The sequence below is a fragment of the Hydractinia symbiolongicarpus genome, chromosome 5 (assembly GCF_029227915.1).
Source record: "Hydractinia symbiolongicarpus strain clone_291-10 chromosome 5, HSymV2.1, whole genome shotgun sequence".
Lineage (NCBI taxonomy): Eukaryota > Metazoa > Cnidaria > Hydrozoa > Anthoathecata > Hydractiniidae > Hydractinia > Hydractinia symbiolongicarpus.
The window spans coordinates 10,326,761-10,348,847 of NC_079879.1; the positions used below are offsets into that span (position 1 = coordinate 10,326,761).

Sequence of the window (22,087 nt, forward strand, 5' to 3'; positions counted from 1 at the left end):
CAACAAATATTGCAGACTTAGAAAGAGCTTGCACTGGTCGACCAAACCTCACAGCAGAAAGGATGAGGAATCACTTAATGGAATACTTCAATGGACCAGGTCTTGTGCCATGGCAATGGAGCATCTTACAATTGTGAAAAAACAAAACACAAAACGGTTTTGATGAAATCAGTTCGTTGCTATGTAACATATTGCATACATACGTTTTGTTCAACAATTTGCTGTAGTTTATTTTCGGTTTGCAGACAAGCGCAAAGGTATCAAGTAATAAAAAACAATATGAAAGTGAAAAACCACAAAAAATATGGTAACAAATGCATAAAAAAATAACAAAAGTATATATGTCCGTGTCTCTTTATAAAAATATGATGTTTAACCCTCATTGATGATAAACTGGAAACAGGTGAGCTTATTGGTTGTGGTGGCGCAAGCCATGTAAAACCAAGTGTGTTTCCATTGGGAAAACCAGGTAAGTTTGTGAATGATGAGATTGCTGTGCTGGCTTGTAAACAGCATCCAACACAAGTGTTAGATTGCCGCCATATTTGTTTTTGTTTGCTAGACTCTCGGTGCCGTTTAACTAGAACGGCATTGGGACTAAAGATGGTAGAGTTAAAAGTGTAAAAAAGAAGAAACACGTGTTTGTTGATTTTATATAGAAGAAAAACCATTTTCGTATTTGTTTATTTTATTACCCCCAAGTGGCGGAAATGGCTGAAATGTTCACAGGTTATGGGCCCAGTCCACCAAGAAACCAGTGGCAGAACTTGATTTTTGATGGGGATGAACGAAAATTTGAGATATGGGAAACAAAGATTTTAGGTTACATGAGAGTCAAGGAACTTAAAGACACTTTAGTTGGAAATAGTAGTATCGAAATTGATCCAGATAAAAATGAACTTGCATTTGCTGAACTTATACAATTTTTAGATGAACGTTCTTTGTCAATGGTCATTCGTGAAGCAAAAGATGATGGAAGAAAGGCGTTCAAAATACTAAGAGAATTTTATTCAGGAAGTAGCAAACCGAGAATAATTACCCTATACAACCAACTTACAACATTGTTGAAAAGTGACAATGAATCAGTAACTGATTATATGATGAGGGCAGAAAAAGCTGCAGCCACATTGAAAACAGCTGGTGAGAATGTCAGTGATGCTTTGTTAATTGCAATGGTACTCAAAGGACTCCCCGATCAGTACAAAGCTTTTGTTGCTATTATAACACAATCCGAAACTGTAGACACATTTCACAAATTCAAGCAAGCTCTGAGAAATTTTGATGAAACTGAAACTGCCCGATCTACAAAACCAGAAGCTAATAAAAATGAAGCTATTATGAAAGCACGAAATGAATATTTATCTAAACAACTCATTTGTTACAGTTGTGGAGTTGCTGGACATAAAGCGAGTGAATGTCGGCGACAATGGTGTACCGTTTGTAGATCCTCATCGCACTCGAACCGTAACTGCCGAAAACAAAACCGTGACCAGGCCAAGTCGATGAGTGATAATAATCAGAGTCATTCTTTTGCATTCAAGATTAATGATGACTTCAGTATGAAAATTAATGGTAGTGAGACACTACTCGTGGACTGTGGAGCAACAACCCATATAGTGAATTCTGAAGAAAATATGATTGAAATTGATAACAACTTCAAACCAGCTGAACATTATATAGAATTGGCAGATGGGAGCAAATCAAACAATGTTGCATTGAAAAGAGGAACGTATGTCACATACTTACGTACAGAAAGTGGAGAACTAGTTAAAGTTAACCTTGAAAACGCACTGTATGTACCAACTTACCCTCAAAATATTTTTTCTGTTCAAGCCGCAACCCGTAAAGGTGCTGTTGTCAACTTCTCCAATGATCATGCTAATCTCATTGCCCCAGATGGAACAATCTTTCCAATCGAACAACGCCAACGACTATACTATCTGTACAAAAATAATGTGAGCCAAAAACGCATAGAAGATTTGAGAACATGGCACAGAATATTAGGACACTGTAATATTGATGATGTGATAAAATTAGAATCTGTAGTTCAAGGAATGCACATCAGTGAACGAGAAAAATTTGACTGTGAGGTATGTACACTAGCAAAGCAGACCAACACTCGTAATCGTCAGCCAGACATCCGTGCCACGACTCCTTTCGAACTTGTACACACCGACCTAGCCGGACCAATAGAACCAGCGTCACTGAATGGCTTCAGATATGCTCTTGTTTTCAATGATGATTTCACAGGATGTATGTTTACTTATTTTTTAAAACAGAAATCTGATGCGTCCCGTGCATTAGAAAAATTTTTAGCAGACATAGCGCCCTACGGCAAAGTGAAAACCTTTAATTTTGACGAAGAAATTTTTCCATTTGGTGATGTAAAACGAATGCGATCGGATGGGGGTGGGGAATACATATCACAGGACTTTAAAACTATCCTGACAAAACACTGTATCAAACACGAAATCTCTGCTCCACATTCTCCTCATCAAAATGGCACTGCAGAGCGCAGCTGGCGCACCCTTTTTGAAATGGGAAGAGCATTGTTACTTGAAGCTAGCTTACCTAAACATTTATGGACATATGCTGTTATGGCTGCTACACATATTCGAAATCGTTGTTTTGTAGACCGCATCAGAGAAACACCATATGGTCTTATCACAGGACTAAAACCTGACATCTCAAGATTACATGTTTTTGGTACAATATGTTATGCATACGTCCATAATCAAAAGAAACTGGACCCAAGAAGCCGTAAAGGAATTTTTGTCGGGTATGACAAAGAGAGTCCAGCCTATCTAGTTTACTATTCCGACAGCAGGACTGTATCAAGACATAGACTTGTGAAATTTACGGAAAAATTTCATGTCGAAGAGCCGAACACAGCCATCAGCAACGACTTATTTTCAACTGAAGCCAATACTAAACCGGCTACAAAAAGTAGTTCAGAACAAAATGAGAACCCAGAGAGAAATCCGGAGGCTCGATACCCAACTAGGGAACGCAAAGCTCCACCACGATATGCTGATTATCACTGTAGTGATTTCGCAGACACCGATTATGATTGTTGTTATCTGAATGTTCCAAACACATACAATGACGCAATTCAACAAGATGATGCAGATCAATGGATAAGCGCGATGGAAGAAGAAATCAACTCTTTGAAGCTCAACGATACGTTCACCGAAACACCACTACCCAAAAATAAGCAAGCAGTGGGGGGGAAATGGGTGTACACCATCAAAGGAAATTTAAGCAACCCAATTTACAAAGCGCGTTATGTAGCAAAAGGATTCAGTCAAAAAGAAGGAATAGATTACTCAGAAACCTTTTCACCAACTGCTAGAATGGAATCTATCCGTACTTTACTACAGGTAGCTGTTCAAGAAGATTGGAACATTCATCAAATGGACGTTAAAGGAGCATATTTACACGCTCCAATAGAATGTGAAGTTTATGTTCAAACAGCTCCTGGATATGAAACAGCAAATAATGTTTGGAAGTTAAATAAATCTCTTTATGGGCTCAAACAAAGTGGACGCAATTGGCACCAATTGCTGCATGATTTTTTATGTGATATTGGTTTTGTCCAATCTCATGCCGATCCATGTGTGTTTGTTCGTAGACAATGTGGTTATACCATTGTGTTACTTGTTTGGGTGGATGACATTATTATTACATCAAGTAAGGACGAACTGCTCAACACTGTCAAGATCCAGTTGAAGAATCGATTTAATATGAAAGATCTTGGAACACTCTCATCGTTTCTTGGAATTGATTTTGAGAGGGGGATTGACTACGTCACCATGTCCCAGTCCCGTTACCTTAAAAATGTCCTTATCCGATTCAGTCTCAATGATTGTAAACCGAGGAATACCCCATGTGAACAAAACCCTGCCGCATATATATTAGATGAGACCAGTGATACTGAGAAGACCGATAACGACACCAAACTATATCGTCAAATGGTGGGAAGCATTGTATATGCCATGACTTGCTCCCGACCAGATTTGAGTTATGTTGTAACTAAGCTGTCTCAACACTTGTCAAAGCCTGAAAATTCAGACTGGATTATGTTAAAACATGTATTTCGATATATAAAGAATACTGTGAGTTATACATTCACTTTTCGTAAACTAAACCATGAAGAATTTCGTCTCTATGCATTTTGTGATGCTGATTGGGCTTCTTCTTTGGATAACAGAAGAAGTATTACCGGTTATTGTATCAGCATCAATCCGAGTGGGCCACCTATCAGTTGGAGGTCGAAAAAACAAGCGTCTGTGGCACTTTCAACGTGCGAAGCTGAATATATGGCCCTCTCCCTAACAGCTCAGGAGACCGCCTACCTAACACGACTTATCAAAGATTTAACAAATTTTGACCTCAAGCCGCCTGTGATTAAAAATGACAACCAAGGTGCCTTAGCGTTATTAAAAAACCCCGTAAAGCACATGAAAGCCAAACATATCGATATCCGATACCATTATATCAGAGAATGTTTTCAACAGAATCAGATAGCTGTAGAATATATACCTTCAAGTGAAAACAAAGCGGATATATTTACAAAACCGCCAAAGAAACATTTGTTGACAATGTTCAAACAATATTTATTTGGAGAGTAATTTTTAATGAGAACTTTACGTCAAGTGGGGGTGTTAGATTGCCGCCATATTTGTTTTTGTTTGCTAGACTCTCGGTGCCGTTTAACTAGAACGGCATTGGGACTAAAGATGGTAGAGTTAAAAGTGTAAAAAAGAAGAAACACGTGTTTGTTGATTTTATATAGAAGAAAAACCATTTTCGTATTTGTTTATTTTATTACCCCCAAGTGGCGGAAATGGCTGAAATGTTCACAACAAGATGATGAATTTCTATTTTATACAATTCCTTTTCTCCCGAATCTTCCTTCTTGTTTAGTAATTGGCAAATTTCCTAGCGAAATAACTCATCTTCATCTTTTGTTGTTGTTTCTTTTGCAAATCCTATCTGTTTTCTATCCAACCATGAATTACATTTATCCAAAAATTATTCTCTTTGTTTATCGTAAGAAGCTCTCATTTTTTGTTTACTTTTGTTTGAAGGAGAATTAGGAGTATGGTAACTGGTTTAAGGTGTGCCTGGTATATTACTGGTAGTGTTTCTCACGAGTAAATTATCGTTTAAAAACGATAAACTATCATGATACAGCCATTTGACTTGATAAACCTCGTCTGCACCGGCTCCACATTTTTTCGACCACTCGAATTTTCTCCTTTGTGCGGAATAGCAAACTCTAAGACTATGCATTTTGTTAGTAATTTAATCAATTGCCGCCAGTATATCAGCATTGTGTAATTCACTTTGTAGGTGTTTCAAAGCGTTCGTTTTCGCATCCTTGTTTGCGTATAATGATTTTTTAACGTTAAATAGCACATCTATTTTACCCCACTCTTCAATTAATCGCATAGTATCATCATGACATTACGGATTACTTCTTTTCTCTTTGCTTCTTTTTTTACTTTCGGTCACTTCGTCATTTCCATTTTTTTAAATCGAAGATAGTGCTCTTTCTGTTTCCACATTTGTTTCCTTGAGTGTTTGTTAAAACGAATAGCAGGATCAAACTCTATCGTGTCTGCTTCGTATTCACTCATTTTTATGTTTTCTTTTGTTTATCGCAAAAAAATGCACAAAAGCTTCTTATAAACGTCAGAAAAATGCGCACCTGTTGTCGGCAGTTTTGAACTTATTTCGAAATACAGAAAATTATACAAATCGATTTGCAGAATTTTCTTGCTCTGAAATACCTGTAAAAGTTTTGCAGCATGTCTCGAAATTAATTTCAGGGCAATTCGAAATACTTTCGAAAGCTTTCGAAATGTTTCAAATTATTTCGAAATATTTCTGAAATAAAAATTTCAGACAGTTTTCGAAATAAAAATTTCAAATGTATCTCGGCCTTAACAGAGCTCTGTCGAGAATAATGCGCTCCACCCACAACCTCGTCCTCGGGGTCTTGTGGCCCCTGAGCCGTTATTACACGGAGTGGCCAACCTTTTCACCGCTATCACCTTATCAAAACAAGGCAAAATGCGCTGGGAACGAGGTTGCTCCACTCACAAACAAAAAAATTAATTTATACTGTAGTAAATGCATTTACATAATTAAAATAATTTTAAAATGTTTTACGGGACCTCAATTTACTCGATGTTTTTTGCAACAACCGATGATGGTGCGTGTGCAGAGAATATTCCAGGAGATAGGTCAACAGCAAAAAGTTATAATGATGTGCTCTCATTCAATAATCCTATCTCTATCGTTTTGTTTATTTTAAAGTTGGCTTCTACTTCTAGCTAGTTATAAATCTTCTGAGCTAGCTATACTTCATTAATTTTGATTAAAGCAGAAGAAAGAACGTGATTTTGATGCCACAACTAGTTTTATAGTCAGGGAAAACCGCTTAAACGCATGATTAAAAAAGTATTAGGCATGAAAGTGCTGGCTTCCCAAAAACCAGTACAAAGTTATGGCTGCTTTTTGGGTGAGTTTGGTCCCAAAAAAGTACTTTTTTGTTGCAGTAAAACAAACACCATGTTTTATCGTAGAACCATACAGGAACTTATATATTCATAAAAACACAATTTAAATATAGCTAAATATATATTTATTAAAATCACACAATTTTGTCTTTTTTTTGTTCCCCAGTCATTCAACAAAATTTGAAATTTCAGGTCAGTTTAAGAATAATTCCAGTGAGTACAGGAGTTATGAAAGGAAAAACACAAATTTAATCAAAGTCACCATGCAATTTTAGCAATTCGGCTTCCTAGTTATATTGCAAAATATTTTTGGCCACATAACAAGAAACTTATAATTTACAAATATATTTATCTTCCCAAGTGTTGCAGGGATGATAAATTAAGTGGAAGTTGAAGCCACAACCTTTCGATACTTAACCTATGTATCTCACATATGCATCGTTGTTCCTATAAGCTAATTTAGATTCTTAACACTTCACAAATGCATAAACAGCTCCTCTTCAGTACCTGATAATGTGGAGATTATTTACTGAAACTGACAAGAATTTTTTTCTTGTCAGTTTCAGTTGCTGATCCCCTAAAATCTGAGGAATTTATATGCAGTGTACTACATAGATATGGAGCTATTTTAGCCCTTTTTGCAAGATCCTGCATTTAGTTTTCTTTGAATGTACTAGCATATTTACTTTATTATTCCCACCACAGGATTATGTCTTAATCTAATAATACACCTATACGATAATTCAATTGTACATGCGTTCCTACGGCTTTCCATCGTTTTACAATATCGGAAAAAAGGAGGTAGAAATTATGTTTTTATTGAGAGTTTGTTAGAGACGAAAGTGTGTTTTCTCCAGTTTTTTAACTTCCGTCGTATCAATTTCTTTGAAATTTTCAGGAAACGTTATTAATAATAAGATACAACTTAGTGTACTTTTTATTAAAAACAAAATGCGGCAAGAAAAGTTATCACGAAAAAACGTGTTTTCTCCTTAATAAACTCTTATAAAAGTGTGATGTTTACCTCCTCTGTTCGCAAAATAAACTGTGATGGAGTGTTAGTTTTCCCGAGTTATCATGAAGGTGTATTAAAGGCAGGTCTATGAGAGAGGTGGTAAAAGTGATAGTTACATACTCTCACTTTTTCCTACAGTAGCTGAAAGTTTGTTACTAATGTACATAAACATATTTGCAGCAATTGTAATGACAATTGTCATTGTGTAAAGATTACTGAATAGTGGGATCGTTGGTTTTTGGGGTAAAATTTTTCTTCTTCCACAAAAGTTTTATGTGCATGCTATTGCAGAGTGATTATGTGGGTTAGATAAATTGAGAAATAAACAAATTTTAATTCCCACAATATTGGATTTAATGGCAACTGTTAGGCTTTTATTTTTTTAAGGCTGCTATAATGGCATCTAAGAAGTGCAGTAATTTACTTCCATTGGATGCTTATTGTGGTGTTGCCACCAGCTCAGATCACCATGATGCTGAGTTGCTACCAGAAAATGAGAGGGATACTACCAAAAAAACATTGAAACGAAAAAGTGATTTTGAAGAAACAACTTTCAGTAAGAAGCAACAAAAAGAAAAATCAGTTGATGCAGATCAGGATGAGAGAAGCAATGGGATGGCAGAAAAAGAAGAAGACTTAAAATCTGCTAAAGGAATCAAATCAGAAAAAATTCAAAAGGAGTCTAGGGAACTTGAAGAGGGAGAACTTCCAGAAGATGCAGAAGTGGTATGTAAAAACTAAACTTTAAGGGAAGAAATTTTTTTAGTTTCAACAAAAATTTAAGAATTTCACTGAAGATCCTATAACATAAATTACCAGGAAAGATGTGTCACTTCACAAAGTGCCTTGTTTTCATTAATTTTCTTAAAATTCCTTTTTTTTAGCCAAGTGCAAACCCAAATACATCAGTAATAACCAAAACTGTGCCAATCGATTTTTCTGAATTTAATCGAAAACGAAAAGTTGCATTATTGTTGTCATACTGTGGTGCTGGATATCATGGTATGCAAAAGTATGTTATTTTTTTATTTTCTAGGTATATCTTCAAAACAATATCAACATTTTTTAACAACATGTCTCGACATGTTTATGTCATCTTTGGGTGTTTTTTTGTGTTTATATTAACTTTGTTAACATCATTTTTGATAGAGTTATAAAAATTTCTGTTTCTAATATATATCTTTTCAGTCTTAAGTTTATATTTTGTTTGTATCCCAAATTATCTTCTGTCTTATCAGTACACAATATTACATATTTTTCAATTATTAAACTTGAGTTATCGCGCAAAAAATTTCTGCAGTTGTATTTGGAGAGTAATTTTAAGATAAAAGCATCGATCAGATTATCTCCTGTCTTGCGTTATTTATTCTTTTATTCTACATATAGGAATCCTGATGTTGAAACAATTGAATTGAAGTTAATGGAAGCTTTGTGTGCAGTTGGTGCAATAAGCAAAGATCACAAATACGAATTTATGAGCAATAACCAAAACCATGTAAATCTCTTATTCCTTCATCACTTGCTTTTTGTTAGGATTTTTTTAAGAACACTGCTGTATTATGTGAAAAAATTTTTAGTTATATGTAATTTTAAATTATAAAAAAACTGAGTGAATGTTGTCAAAAGTTTTATTTAAGAGTTTAATATAAAACTATATAGGATATTTTCCTCAAGTTTAAATTTTTCTATAATGAAATATACGAAAAATATTGTAACCTTGCTAGCTTGGATTTTCTTAGAAAATTGTTTTAAGAAAATATGGAAACAAAACAAAGAAATATGAAGGACAAAAGTTGATGTTTGCTTTGTTAAAATAACTGTTTTCAGGTATGCTACCAAAGAGCAGCACGAACTGATAAAGGTGTCTCTGCTGCCAGACAAGTAGTGTCTCTGAAGATAAGTATTTTTTTTCTGTCATTCTAAATGTTTTATGCCTGCAAGTAAGCAAAAAAATTATCTTTCTCCCAAGATTTTAACAATCTGTATATCTTTTTTCCTTTATACATATTGGCTAATCAAAACTTCATCGAAGATGTAAATAAAAATCTCCCACAGGAGATAAGAGTTTTTGGTAATTATTTTTGTCGTTTTTAGATGAGCAAATAATTTTTTAATTTTTTTAGCAAGTGTTTTTTTGTTTTAAATAAACAACATCTAAGCCCCATTTTTGTTAACTTTTTTTAAGTCAAAAGTGTACAATTCGGACATTTTCTTCCATAGCCTTCCATAGAGTGACGAAAAGCTTTGATGCCAAATGCAGTTGTTCTGGTCGAAGTTACGAGTATCTGGTTCCATCATTTGCATTTGCACCAGCAAAAGACGTGAGTTTACTTTAAACAAAAAAACTTTTGCGGATTGAACATGTTTAAAAATTTTGAGCTTGATTTTAGCGTAGAATGCATCATGCTGGAATGAAACAAATTTTAGGAATACTCTATATCCAGAATTTCTCTGAAATTTTATAAATTTTAAGTTCAAAATTCATATTGTGTTTGAGCCATGCCTAATACAAAATCATTGCTAAATTTTGTCATTTTTACTGTATGATTATACAGTTTTATTTATAGCTTAAGGTCTGTTTCATTACCATAAAAACTGTTGACCAATAGTCACTGTTACATATTTGTTGGAAACACGTGTACAACTAATCGGCTCTAGACCTTGGACAACAAATGTAATTTTTTCTCTACAACTGTTGCATAACATTACAGATTTTTATAAAAAAATACAAGCTTAAAGCAACTTTTTCTAAAGGGCGCCTTTATTAGATGAAGGTTTTCAACATAAAATGGCTGTACAACAGTTATTGTTACAACTTTATTTGAAACACATTTACAACAAAGCGACATGAAATCTTACACAATGTTGTACAACATGTTACTGACTTTAATGGAAATCGACCTTTATGTTGTCCTCACACAACCATTGCAAATATATATTCCTATACAAATATATTTAAATAATAATGAAGTCAAGAATTAATAAAATAATAACTTAAATAAATTATTTAATTTATTCAAGTAAAAATTAAGAGAATTGTTATTTTGTTTTAGATTATGGATCCTTCGTATCGACTTTCAGGTACCAAAAATTCATACGTATCTTCTTTTTAATATGTTGATGTGTTTTGTTTTGTTTGTCATTATTTCTTTCTGTTAATAGACTCTCAACTTAAATTGGTTAATGATCTTCTGCAAAATTATGTTGGGACACACAACTTTCATAATTACACTAGCGGCAAGTAAGCATAGTTAATTTGTGCATTTTGATATTAGTGTATAGGCTGAACCGTCTTTGTGTTTATTTGGAGATTGAACTTCAAAAGATATTAGGCCAGTATACCTTGGCATGAAGGTTTTGAAACCTTTAATGGCCATCAGAAATCAAGATTTTATGATGGAAACTCTTGTTTGACCCTGCCCCTTCCATTTGATGAATCTATATACTCCCTTAAAATATTTTTAGACGCTTTACTGATAAGAGTGCAGTTAGATATATCACTGGTTTTAAGGTGAATTAATTTTTCTGACAAATTTTTAGAACAACTTGTATTTTAAACATGTTTATGTAAAGTTTTTATTTTGGTGCACAAGTACTGGCTTTAAGGTGAAACATGTTTGTGTAAAGTTTTTTTTTGGTGCACAAGTACTGGCTTTAAGGTGAAACATGTTTGTGTAAAGTTTTTTTTTTTTTTGGTGCACAAGTACTGGCGTTGAGGTGAAATATGTTTGTGTAAAGTTTTTTTTTTTTTTGGTGCACAAGTACTGGCGTTGAGGTGAAATATGTTTGTGTAAAGTTTTTATTTGGTGCACAAGTACTGGCTTTAAGGTGAAACATGTTTGTGTAAAGTTTTTTTTTTTTTTTGGTGCACAAGTACTGGCGTTGAGGTGAAATATGTTTGTGTAAAGTTTTTTTTTTTTTGGTGCACAAGTACTGGCGTTGAGGTGAAATATGTTTGTGTAAAGTTTTTTTTTGGTGCACAGGCATGCAATCCTCTTATTGTTCGTGGTCAAGAATTCATTGCTTTAGAAGTCTCTGGACAAAGTTTTATGATTCATCAGATTAGAAAAATGATTGGTAAACGTTATTTTTATTCAACTGGTTTTATTTGTGTTTATTGTTGTGGCGGTCGTTGTTGTTGATAAGCTTATGTAAGGGTTAGTATTTTTGTGAAACTAAAAGACACGTGATAGTCATGTGTTTTTTTTTTAGGTCTGGTGATTGCTATCTGTCGAAATTATTGTACAGTTGATGTTTTGAATCAAAGCTGGAAAGAATTAAAGGTATTACGATTAAAAATTAACACGGAACTTGTTAATTGTCTGCTCCGTTAGTTTTATGTGTGGGTTAATTAAGTGATACACTTCTTGCAGATAAATTATAAAAAGAAAATTACTTTTTTAAATTTGTAAATCAATAATGACTGTCTACGTCCTGCAGAACAACACATTGTTACATCTAACTGGTACATTTTAAAAGCCTTCGAATTTCAGAACGTAAAAACCTTGCATGCGGTTTAGATGACATTGCGAGGCTGCTGGTGGCTCAGACGTTGAATATTCTGTTATGTTTCTATCGTAATCCCATTTAAGTTTCGACACAACAATATAATTAGGACCTTATTCCGCGTAAAAAGTAAATATTTTATCATTTCCTGATTTTCCGATTTGTTAATAAAGTGGTCTGCTAATTTTCGGTGATCAATTGGTAAGTGATTGACTGACAGCATTTTGTTGAATTTGACTTAATTTTTGTTATTTTCTTTAGTTGGATATTCCAAAAGCACCAGGCTTGGGTTTACTTCTCAATAAAGTAAGATTTTAATTTAACAGAATTTGAGAAACTTGATAATGTGGTAAATAAATTGTTAGATCTAAATTTCCTCAACAAAAGTATTTTTTATTTTGGTTCCCTGATGTACATTTTGTTTTATGCTTTACATGTTTACAATTCATAGTGACGCAGAAGCGGCTCGGATATCAACCAGATTAGCTTTTGTACTATAATACCAGTAAACTTAGTTACCTCAAAAACTCAACTCTATTAAGAGTGCCCAAACACAAAGTTTGATTTTTGATTGTTTTGTTTTCATTTTTGTTCATTTTACCTGTAGGTTTATTACAACCAATATAACAAGAAATTTTGTTCATCGGGCGAAAGAAATCCTCTCACTTGGGAAGAAGCTGATGTAAGTGAGATCGTTTGTTGCAAACATTTTTTAGTATTTTTTTTGCCATCTATAAAATACGCAAGCGCGAGTCTGGGGAAGGAGTGGCATTTAACATGCGTACATCTGCGTACAAGGAAAAAGGAGGCATTGCATACGCACGTCTCAGTCTGTAGCCGTCTTTTGGTAGCAGAAACTCTAAATTCTCTTTATAAAAGTTTAGGGATCTTTATTAATAAGCTCCTAGTCAAGTTTTTTTATTTCTTAATAAAAACGGATAAATAAACATCTTTGGGTCGAAAATTTTTATTTAAAACAGACAGTTGCGTTTAAGCGAGAAGAAGGGGGTCAAAAATAAGCCATTTGGTGTTTACATACTTAATGGTGCCTCTTTCCCACCCCCTGGAATGGTTCTTAAGGTATTTATCAACACTACTACTACTACTACTTCGGTAATTCTAAACATTAAAATATTATTTCTAAGAAACCAGCGCACTTATCAGTACCTGTAAATTCTGTTTATATTAGCTTGAAGTTGAAAAATTCAAAATCGAAAAAATATGGCATTCCATTATTGACGAAGAAATTAAAAAGTCCTCGTTGGTGCAATGGTTAAAAACTTTAAATAATCACACATACTCTGCTGCTGGAATGAAAGCTCCCATGGATGCAGATTATAAAGGAGTCACCGGTGTGTTCCCTCGAAACAATCCTGTCATAAAGAGTGGGAACACGACGTAATTCATACTTTTATTTTTATGTGACGGCATTTCATCTTTTTGATGTTGCTTGTGCCCGTATGATTATCAAGTTGCTGAAATTACACTGGTCAAATTTCAAGGAATGAATTCAGACAATATACATTTTGTCTGCAAGCGACGAGCGATTTTTTTTAACACAGCATTGTATAAAATTATTTGATGAAATAAATACTCCTATTTTGTGTGTTTAAAATTTTCATTTGTTTGTGAAATTTGAAATATTGTGCAAGTCTCCCCCTTGGCTATTATTTAGTAGACTTTAAAATACTATAAAATTGGCCTGCATTTATTTAGCTGTCTGAGCGTTTGAACCCGATGTCTGTTGCCGCGATGTATGTAGTCTTTTCTATTTGATTACGTTTGAACAGAATTGCGTCCTTGCAAAGACATGTATTTTTAATAAGAAACACGTTTTTAAAAAACATTACGCTGAGCATATAGGTACTTTACCTGCTAACTCGCGTCAAGAAATTTTGTGAAAAAGAACAACCTTAAATTGACAAAACTGGCTAAAAAGTAGTTTCACACTATAAGTATTGGTTCAACTTCTTAAATTTTTAGAGAAAAAAAAAACAATCCAAGCTAAATGTGTCTTATAAAAAAAACGCTGAAAAATTTCTCTTCTTTTTTATCACAATATCCAGCCTAATGACTGTTATCAATATATTTTTAAACACAAACTGATCTAATAAAAGAATTTGTCTCTTTAGGAAATACATGCTGCAGGTAACTCCAGGATCTATATCTCACTGTAGCTTACATCTGAAATGTCATTGAACTTTTTCGCATCTGAAATGTCATTGTTGTTAATGCCAATCCATACGTTTGTCACCGAAATCTAAAAAAGGAATAACCCGAATCTAAAAAGGAAAGTGAGTACCGCAAAATAATAACTTAAAATTTTGTGAATTATTCATAAACGTAGCAAAATCTCCTTGAATTTTATTGCATAACTTTAAAAGCACATTCTGAACCAATTAAAAGAAGCAGTGTCAAGTCTAGTATAACTTTAAAAAGACATTGTTACCTGTTGTCTGAAAAGGACGATGTTTGTAACTGGATGGTTGACTATCGATTCTCACGTACACACTTTGATCAGCTGACGAAGTTTGACACGATGACAAACAAACAGATTGACGTGGATGTCCATCAAGATACTCACTCAAAGCTTGACCTATCACCTTCCAAAATTCATCCACTGTTTCTGCTGCTGCATGTCTTGCAAACTCTCCAATATGACTGCACTTTCTTGATGCTGCTAGGCGTCCATTGTAAAACGGATTTAAAGCAACGTAATTGGCTTGTTCATCTGCATGGTACAGGATCATTTCATTGTCGTGACTTTTGAGCAAACTTCTGAAATTTCTTGGAGACAAAGTGGGGTCGTATGAACCTACCATGTTGATGAATGCAACTTCGAATTTTGTTTTGTTTGCAGTAGTCGATTTTACTGGAATCAATTCCCACTTATAAAATTCGTGTTGGCAATCCTTGAAAATCGAAGTAAAAATTCGACGGAATGTTGGATCGGTTTTTAATCTCTGAATAGCTTCTATGTAAGTTAAAACATCGTCATTGTATGTAAAAGTGTATAACATTGTCTGACCATGGTTTGCGTATCCTTCTGAAATCGACCAATCATATTTTTCTGATCTCCTTTGTGACAATTCCCGTCCTAGTAAAAATATTTGACACTTTCATCAACATTACACGAGTTTTCACAAGAATATTGCTTTTCAGCATATTCTTAAGGGGACTGAATAAGAATTTAAAAGTGCTTTAAAAGTCACGGAAATAAACGTCAACCAATAGATCAGATAGTCAAATAACCAATTTCAATTTATCAGATTCCCAACAAGACTCAAATTTAAGGCAATGATATTCTCTGTAGCTAATATATGTGCCTTTATTGAATACTTTTTTAATTCAAATCATAAAATGAAGAAAGACAAAATATTCGGTTAATGTTTTTAACATATTTTAAAAGTTTGTCCCTTTTTAGATTTTTTAAATTATATGGCAAAGCTCTTTTTAAATACAAACAAGAAGCCCTGCGGCTTAAAGATTTCCGCCATTAGCAATAATCTGAAAAAAGATATAAAATCGAGACATATTTGTCACGATTTTATAGCTATAATACATTATCTTTCACCAAAAATATCCAGCCTCAACAATTCCTCTTTAAATTATAATTCATTGATAATTAATTAGTTCTGGTGAATATAGCTTTAGTCTACGTACTTACAAAATTGTAGTACAGAAGGAAATGACGTAATTATATAACATCAAAGATGGCGCATTATAAGACGATCTTCATTATGCTACACTGCACGAGCTTTAACTTTCGATTATAAACTTTAAAATAAAGTAATGTTCATTGGATAAAACAATTTGTTGCACTGTTAGGATTCTTATTGGCTTAAAACTTATCTAGCCTTAGCCTCGTCTCTATCTATCTATCTCTCTCTCTATCTTCCCAGGCGATATTAAAGATTCCGCCTTCGCCGGCGGAAATCAAAAATTTAACAACCCCTGAGGACAAGGTTGTTGTAGGTTTTTATTTCTTACTTGGTTTTCTTGTTTCGTACGCATCCTCCTTTCTTGGTTTGTACGAATCATGAATACCGTAGCGATCTCTTTCTTCTTGAGCTAATGATTCGGCTAGAAGTTTGTCCGTCATATCTGGAAGAAAAAAAGACTGGGTTCGTTAAAGTACTTCTTCCTGTAAAGATATGAGTAGATTTTTATTAAAACCAAATTAAATTGGCATAGCTTAATTTGACTGCAAGTGTTGTGAAAATGGTCTACGCACAACAGTATCCAACTTTTGTCGCAATGACTCAACTTATTTGCGCCGAATTTTTTAATAAGTGTATTAAGCATAAAAAAATCAGAAAGCGAAACATAAAAATGCTGAAATAGATTTAACTTTTGAGAGCAGCAAATAGTTTGCAGTAGAATGGATCGTATAAAGTATATTTTTCTGTTGATGTTCAACTCACAAGTTTTATCTTCTCGTCTATATTTCGTCGAGCTTTTTTTGTTTTCAGCTTTAAAAATTTCATCAATCTCTGCTTTTTTTGACATTTTATTTTCACCAACACCTAAAAAAAAATATCAAAAAACTATATTTTAAGACTACTTAACAAACTAATCGCAAAGGCATATCAGTGCAGCGTGTCTTGTGGCATGCAGTTGGGCATCAAAATTGGGGTTGTGGTTCAGAGTATTTAATTAACAGATGCTACAGTCTAAAAGCACAGGAAGGGCAAGATTACAGAGGGGCGTCCTTTTTAAGAATTAAGAAAGTTTTATCCCATTACTTATAGAGTAATCAATTTTGAGGAGTAGCTTTCTGTGGAGAATAAAGTTTTTTAATACCTTTGAAGCCTCCCTTGTGAAATGTTTTATAAGGAGTGTGGGAGTAGTATTTTGGCGTGATATCTATCCTCACGTGTAACCACGCAACACCGTGGCCAGCCGTTGACAACCATAATGGCATCTTAGGACTATCAGATAACCTTTCACTCATAGCTTTAGCCACTTCAATCCAGAGTGCGTCAATCTGTTCATCTGGCGCGTCAGTCATAAATTTTCCAATATGGCTATAATCGCACTCCATTATTAATAATTTCGTCGCAGGCAAAGGTGCCACCAGCTTTGCGTCTCTCCCCAGGTTTAAAAAACTTGTCACGTACGGATTTGTACTCCTTTTAAAATGCGAAGCAAAAGTTTGACTGTCTTTTGTCATTCTGTTCAAACTATTTGATTCTGTGATAACAAACTGAAAAGGTGTCGAAGCAGCCTCTGTGTCTGTGACAGGCACCACTTCCCATACATACGCAGTAAGGGGAAGCGCCTTAAAAATATTTGTCAAAAACTTTCGAAAAGTCTTATTGTGCTCCATCAATCGCAAAACATCTCTGTACATAAGTATAGAATCATGATTGAACAAGTCATACTGCAATCTTCCAGCACCAATGATATTTTCCTCTTTGCTAAAATTATCGAATGTTGCTAAAAAGAAGAGAACTTATAGACAGGAATGTGACAAGATTTAAAAAAATTTTGTTAGTGTTATGCCAGGGTTGAGTATGCTGCAGGGAAACGCACCCTATTTTCGTCGTAATGCTCGAGATAAATTTCAGACCTCAATATCTCTGGGGGAGAGCATGTGTTTTACATAAATATATTTTTGAAAGAAAGTAGAAGAACCGTATGATTATTAGGAGGTTATTTTGTTTATTATGTCAGTATTTTATATAAAAAAAACACGTTTCCAGGGTCTTTTGATTTTATGATAAACTTAACGGCGCCTCTAGAAAGATACCCTTGGGACAGGGATGTAATATGATAAAAACTTGACAACCTTTTCTTGTAGCGGCGCTATGTTTGTAAAAATGCAAAAAGTCTTGAAAACGGTCCTAATTCAAAGTATCCTCCCCAAGGATTGTTTTTTATATTTGTACGAAACCTGAACAAGCTGTTGCTCACTCAATTCCAAGTTGTATGTTCTACGAGGCTGACGGGACAACTTTGAGCAAGTAAACAGACTTACTTCCAGTCGCAACAACCCTTCTCAAATCGTTATTTCTCCCAGAATAATCGACAGTTGTGGCATGGTTTCTGTTAGGAATACCGTAGCCATAATCTTGGTTAGACGTTCTGAATTGTCGATTATTAGTTCTTTTTGCTACAAAAAACAATAATAATAGTAAAAAGAAAAAAATAATAATATTAATAAAGGAAGTAATGAAATCGATACAAAATTTCAGCAAATTAATTTCTGGTTTGTTTACAGAAGAAAAAAAATATTAACGAGTTGTATAAGGGGAAAACCCCAGTATTCTAGCAAAAAAAAAACAGCGTTTCCTTTGTAAAATCGAAAGACGGAAATGAAATATCTTTCTTCCAAAAAATTTGCCAAATAAAATGTATTGTTAATTAAGTGGTACTGGTCGTATTGTAAAAAGGTACCCTAATATTAGTGAATATGGAAATATGCCGCGATGTTAAAAAATTCTAATTCTAATATGGAATCATGATTCTCGTTAAAAAAGTACGATTCTTATAAAAAAAAATTGTAGCTAGAAGAACTAATAATTTAAACTTTAGGACATCTGTACCTAAGAAATATATCTATAACGTTGTTTTTTAATTATTTTTTAGCTATTCGCAGGCTTAACATCTCCCTGGACAAGCTCCTAAAGGCTCGTTTTTTTTGCTATCATGCAAAAAGATATTAAGCTTTTATGTGAGCGCATGCGTATAAAAATACAAACAAATCTTAATTATAGTATATATTTTTACATTGAATGTAAGAATGTGTTTCTTTAAATAAAAGTGTGTGCATTTTGTGTTTAACAAAGTTAAAGATAAAGTACTCACAACGATCCATATCGAGACACGATCCAGTTGGAATATATTCTCTGTACATATTTTCTTTTTATAAAGTTTTTAAATATAGTTTCTAGAAAATTCCCTTCACATTATTTTCTTTTTTTAGAAATCATGTAGGTATTTTTCTTGTTTCAGGGAATTGTACAAAATACCTTTTGTGAAGTAGACCTGGTTTTTATATGCCAAAAATAAATAAATTCTTTATCATTTCCCACGCATTAATTTATAAGAAACTGTGTATATAAAGTCACTTAAGAACGTTTAATACTTTGTATGTCATCAATTGTGACACTGACTACAATTCTTGGTCCAAGCGCTGACATAATGAAAAAGGTCTAAACTAAACTATTTTTAGCATAATTCGTCATGCGTCCAACTAACAGTTTACCAACCTCGAACCCAAGGCCTGAAGCGTTATTTGATATAAAGACGCTACAGGGTTCGAGGTTGGCAGTTTACTTAATTTACTTAATCAGTCAGTTTACTTAATCTACACAAGACTGGGACGAGGTGTGCGTCCAAGTCATTGGTACTTGCGTTTTTACTAGAACCCGTGGAAAAATCCACGGGTTCGTCCGTCCTTTTTATACCACATTGCGTGCGTCTCGCTACATGCGCAGCTAAGCTACCATTTTGCGTGACAGACAGACGGACGGACGGACAGACAGACGTATACGGGTATTGTAATATAGATTATATAAACTTTGTTTTCTGAAGATGGTCGGCACCATGGAGTATGACAGGGGATCGCACGCTTCAAAAATTAAGACGATGTGTCCATTTGTACCCCACGAATACGTAAAACCTTTGTTTTTGAGTAAATTTAATGTCAACGACATCTTAATAATATGTAAATAAGTAAATTAATACATAATTACTTTTACGTTTTGTGAATCTTTCGCCATGTCCTTACCGAACCTTTTTGCTTTTTATCAAAGATACCCAAAAAATTTAATGAAGGGAAATTTAAACACAACCTCGACCTCTAACTTTCTTCCATCTTCAAACGAAAATACTACAGGTCCTGGGATCGAGGTTGGGTTTCGGAGAATGTAGTCCACAAACAAAAACTTTTAAACTTTTGCTGCACTAAGAAGGAAGATAATGTCAAAAAAAAACACTTAGCTAAATGATTTTTCTTCGAATAGGCCTTTTTAAATGTTTACATTTTCCATGAAAAATGTAGACATTCAGAACGGTTTATAAATAAAGCGGAAGAGCCAAGTAAACTGAATTAATCCAGATGAACATTTGTCCACAACATGGGCTAGTAAAAACCATTCTCTTTTAAAAGCGATAGTTCTCTTTCTGTACCTTTTTACGTTACTTTTGTCTCCAGGTTTCATTATGAAGTCTTGCCAGTCCGCTCAAAATGTCTTGGGCACGAAATTGCTTGTAGATTTTAGAAGCTTCAAACTAATTCGGGGAACATCATATGATTCACTGGGAAAAATGCCACGACCATGGCTACCGCGCCTATAAAAGTGAACTACCGTGTATAGATGTTTCATTTTGTGTGCAAAAATACAACAAAGCAAGTATAATCAGGTAAGGGGAGCTTTTTATTTTTTTAAACGCGCGTTTTTGTTTACAAGCAACAGTTTTTAGGCTAAAAGCTAAAATTTCATGAAGTTTTAAAGAACTAATAAGCAACAAGTCAGCCTAAGGTGGACAAGTTAAAATTAAACTTTAAACAACAATAACAACAAATTAATCACTGTCTTTTGTAGCATCTTTACATGTAAGGTTCATCATTCCCTGAGCTTACTCTTACCTTACGCTGAAACAGACTCTTAAAGAAGAGAAAAATATGATATAAGCGTGATGGAAAGTAGTCCTGGGAACGAGGTTGGAAATAATTGGGTACTTTACTTGGGATATTTTAGCAACAGCTAAGCAACAAACGAGACTAAAAGTTTTGAGAAATTAAGCAACAGTTTGGCTCGATTGAAAATAAGGGTTGCTTATAGAGAGAAAAAAACGTTAAAATCAGATGTTTTCTCTTTAAAACTCAAGTTTCAACCATTGGTGAAACTCTTTAAAAATATGCAGGGATGGATATATTCACGCAGAAACCAAATTCTCGTTCTGTAAAGAAATATTTTTTACAATTTAGATTTGTTTTAAAATCTTTAAACGATGTCATTCACGTTTCATGTTTCCTGTTCTTCTGACTCGTATGACGACTACATGGCTGGCATGTGCATTCTCTCATACAAAGGTAAAGAAAATTTCCGCCTGAATAATCATCACATAAGAAAAGGGTATATACTAATAAAGAAAACATCAAACATTGAAGACGTAGATTGCCAACAGGGTCAAGTTCATGGAAAGCTATTCAAGTGGTTTTTCGATATGGAACCTTTGGGCTGCTCTGATGTTAATGGATTTGGTTTTGCCATTGTCGACGGTGTGTGGAAATATAAGTCATGGACGTTGAACGATAGAATGTCTGACGGTCAGGTACCATCTGCCATACAGAAGTCTATCAAAAACGCAGTCACAAGCTATTGGAAAACTGGAAAGCAAAATTATCGAGCCTGACAAAACCGAACAATTTTAGAATATTCATCAATAATTCGTGTTATTAACTTTGCCGAGATCAGCAGAAAGAATGAACTCAACAATAAATATAATTTAAAATTGTATTTTTCTTTTAAGTATAACATTTGCATGGACTTAAAATCAAATTTGGTGCATAAAAATTTCAGTCAACAAATATTTCGTACTTTTTTTTACATGTGACTCAATAAATTTTTGTACAAGGAAACCCCCCTTGCAGTTTAACTTTAAAAATTCCGTACAGATTAATTTCAGCTTTTGTAATAAAAAAATAGAGCTAATTTTCCCGCGCCTGTATTACGCGACACAATGTCCACTGAAAGGAATGCGCGCACAAATTAAAAATGGCGATGATTCAAGCAAATTCATTGGTCGAAATTATAAACTTACGTAAATATACACTTCAACGCTCACAACGGTCTGAAAAAAGACAAAATGAGCACTTTGTGTCGTGGGCTGTGAACCGACGTGCTAAAAGATCGAAGTGGACTTTTGGCTTTTTGCGGCATGCTGAAACTAAGTTACTGCATGCTCCTTCTCGTCCCCAGAGCTCTTTGAGAATAAAACCTCGAAAGCTCAAAAAACTCTGGGGTGGAGAATGATGCACGCTGTGTTTTTTATCATGGCTTTATATATATCGAGAGAAAAAACGACC

At 34.1% G+C, this 22,087-nt stretch overlaps 2 protein-coding genes across 5 annotated transcripts; one reads left to right on the forward strand and one right to left on the reverse strand.

Moving 5' to 3' along the window:
- The first annotated feature begins 6,200 nt into the window (after positions 1-6,200).
- Positions 6,201-21,589, forward strand: LOC130644706 (pseudouridylate synthase 1 homolog). 2 transcript variants are annotated; one of them, XR_008982618.1, is made up of 16 exons: positions 6,201-6,529; positions 7,930-8,268; positions 8,427-8,554; positions 8,929-9,037; positions 9,370-9,438; positions 9,547-9,613; positions 9,763-9,863; positions 10,596-10,623; positions 10,705-10,783; positions 11,008-11,053; positions 11,526-11,619; positions 11,755-11,825; positions 12,310-12,354; positions 12,656-12,730; positions 20,210-20,418; positions 20,987-21,589. XR_008982618.1 is itself a non-coding variant. In XM_057450418.1 (15 exons), exons 1-15 carry the CDS (start codon positions 6,515-6,517, stop codon positions 13,448-13,450), a joined length of 1,479 nt encoding a protein of 492 aa, XP_057306401.1. In that variant the 5' UTR covers positions 6,204-6,514; the 3' UTR covers positions 13,451-13,663. The 2 variants fall into 2 exon arrangements, 1 of the variants encoding a protein (XP_057306401.1); XM_057450418.1 differs by lacking the exons at positions 20,210-20,418; positions 20,987-21,589 and adding an exon at positions 13,238-13,663 and having other exon boundaries at positions 6,204-6,529.
- On the reverse strand, positions 14,047-18,996 carry LOC130644705 (uncharacterized). 3 transcript variants are annotated; one of them, XM_057450415.1, is made up of 7 exons: positions 18,859-18,996; positions 18,029-18,163; positions 16,852-17,487; positions 16,473-16,574; positions 16,039-16,152; positions 14,498-15,145; positions 14,047-14,308 (listed from the first exon to the last, which is right to left on the reverse strand). In XM_057450415.1, exons 1-7 carry the CDS (start codon positions 18,905-18,907, stop codon positions 14,277-14,279), a joined length of 1,716 nt encoding a protein of 571 aa, XP_057306398.1. In that variant the 5' UTR covers positions 18,908-18,996; the 3' UTR covers positions 14,047-14,276. The 3 variants fall into 3 exon arrangements, with proteins under 3 accessions (XP_057306398.1, XP_057306399.1, XP_057306400.1); XM_057450416.1 differs by having other exon boundaries at positions 14,047-14,330; XM_057450417.1 differs by lacking the exon at positions 18,029-18,163 and having other exon boundaries at positions 18,859-18,956.
- Positions 21,590-22,087: the final 498 nt, after the last annotated feature.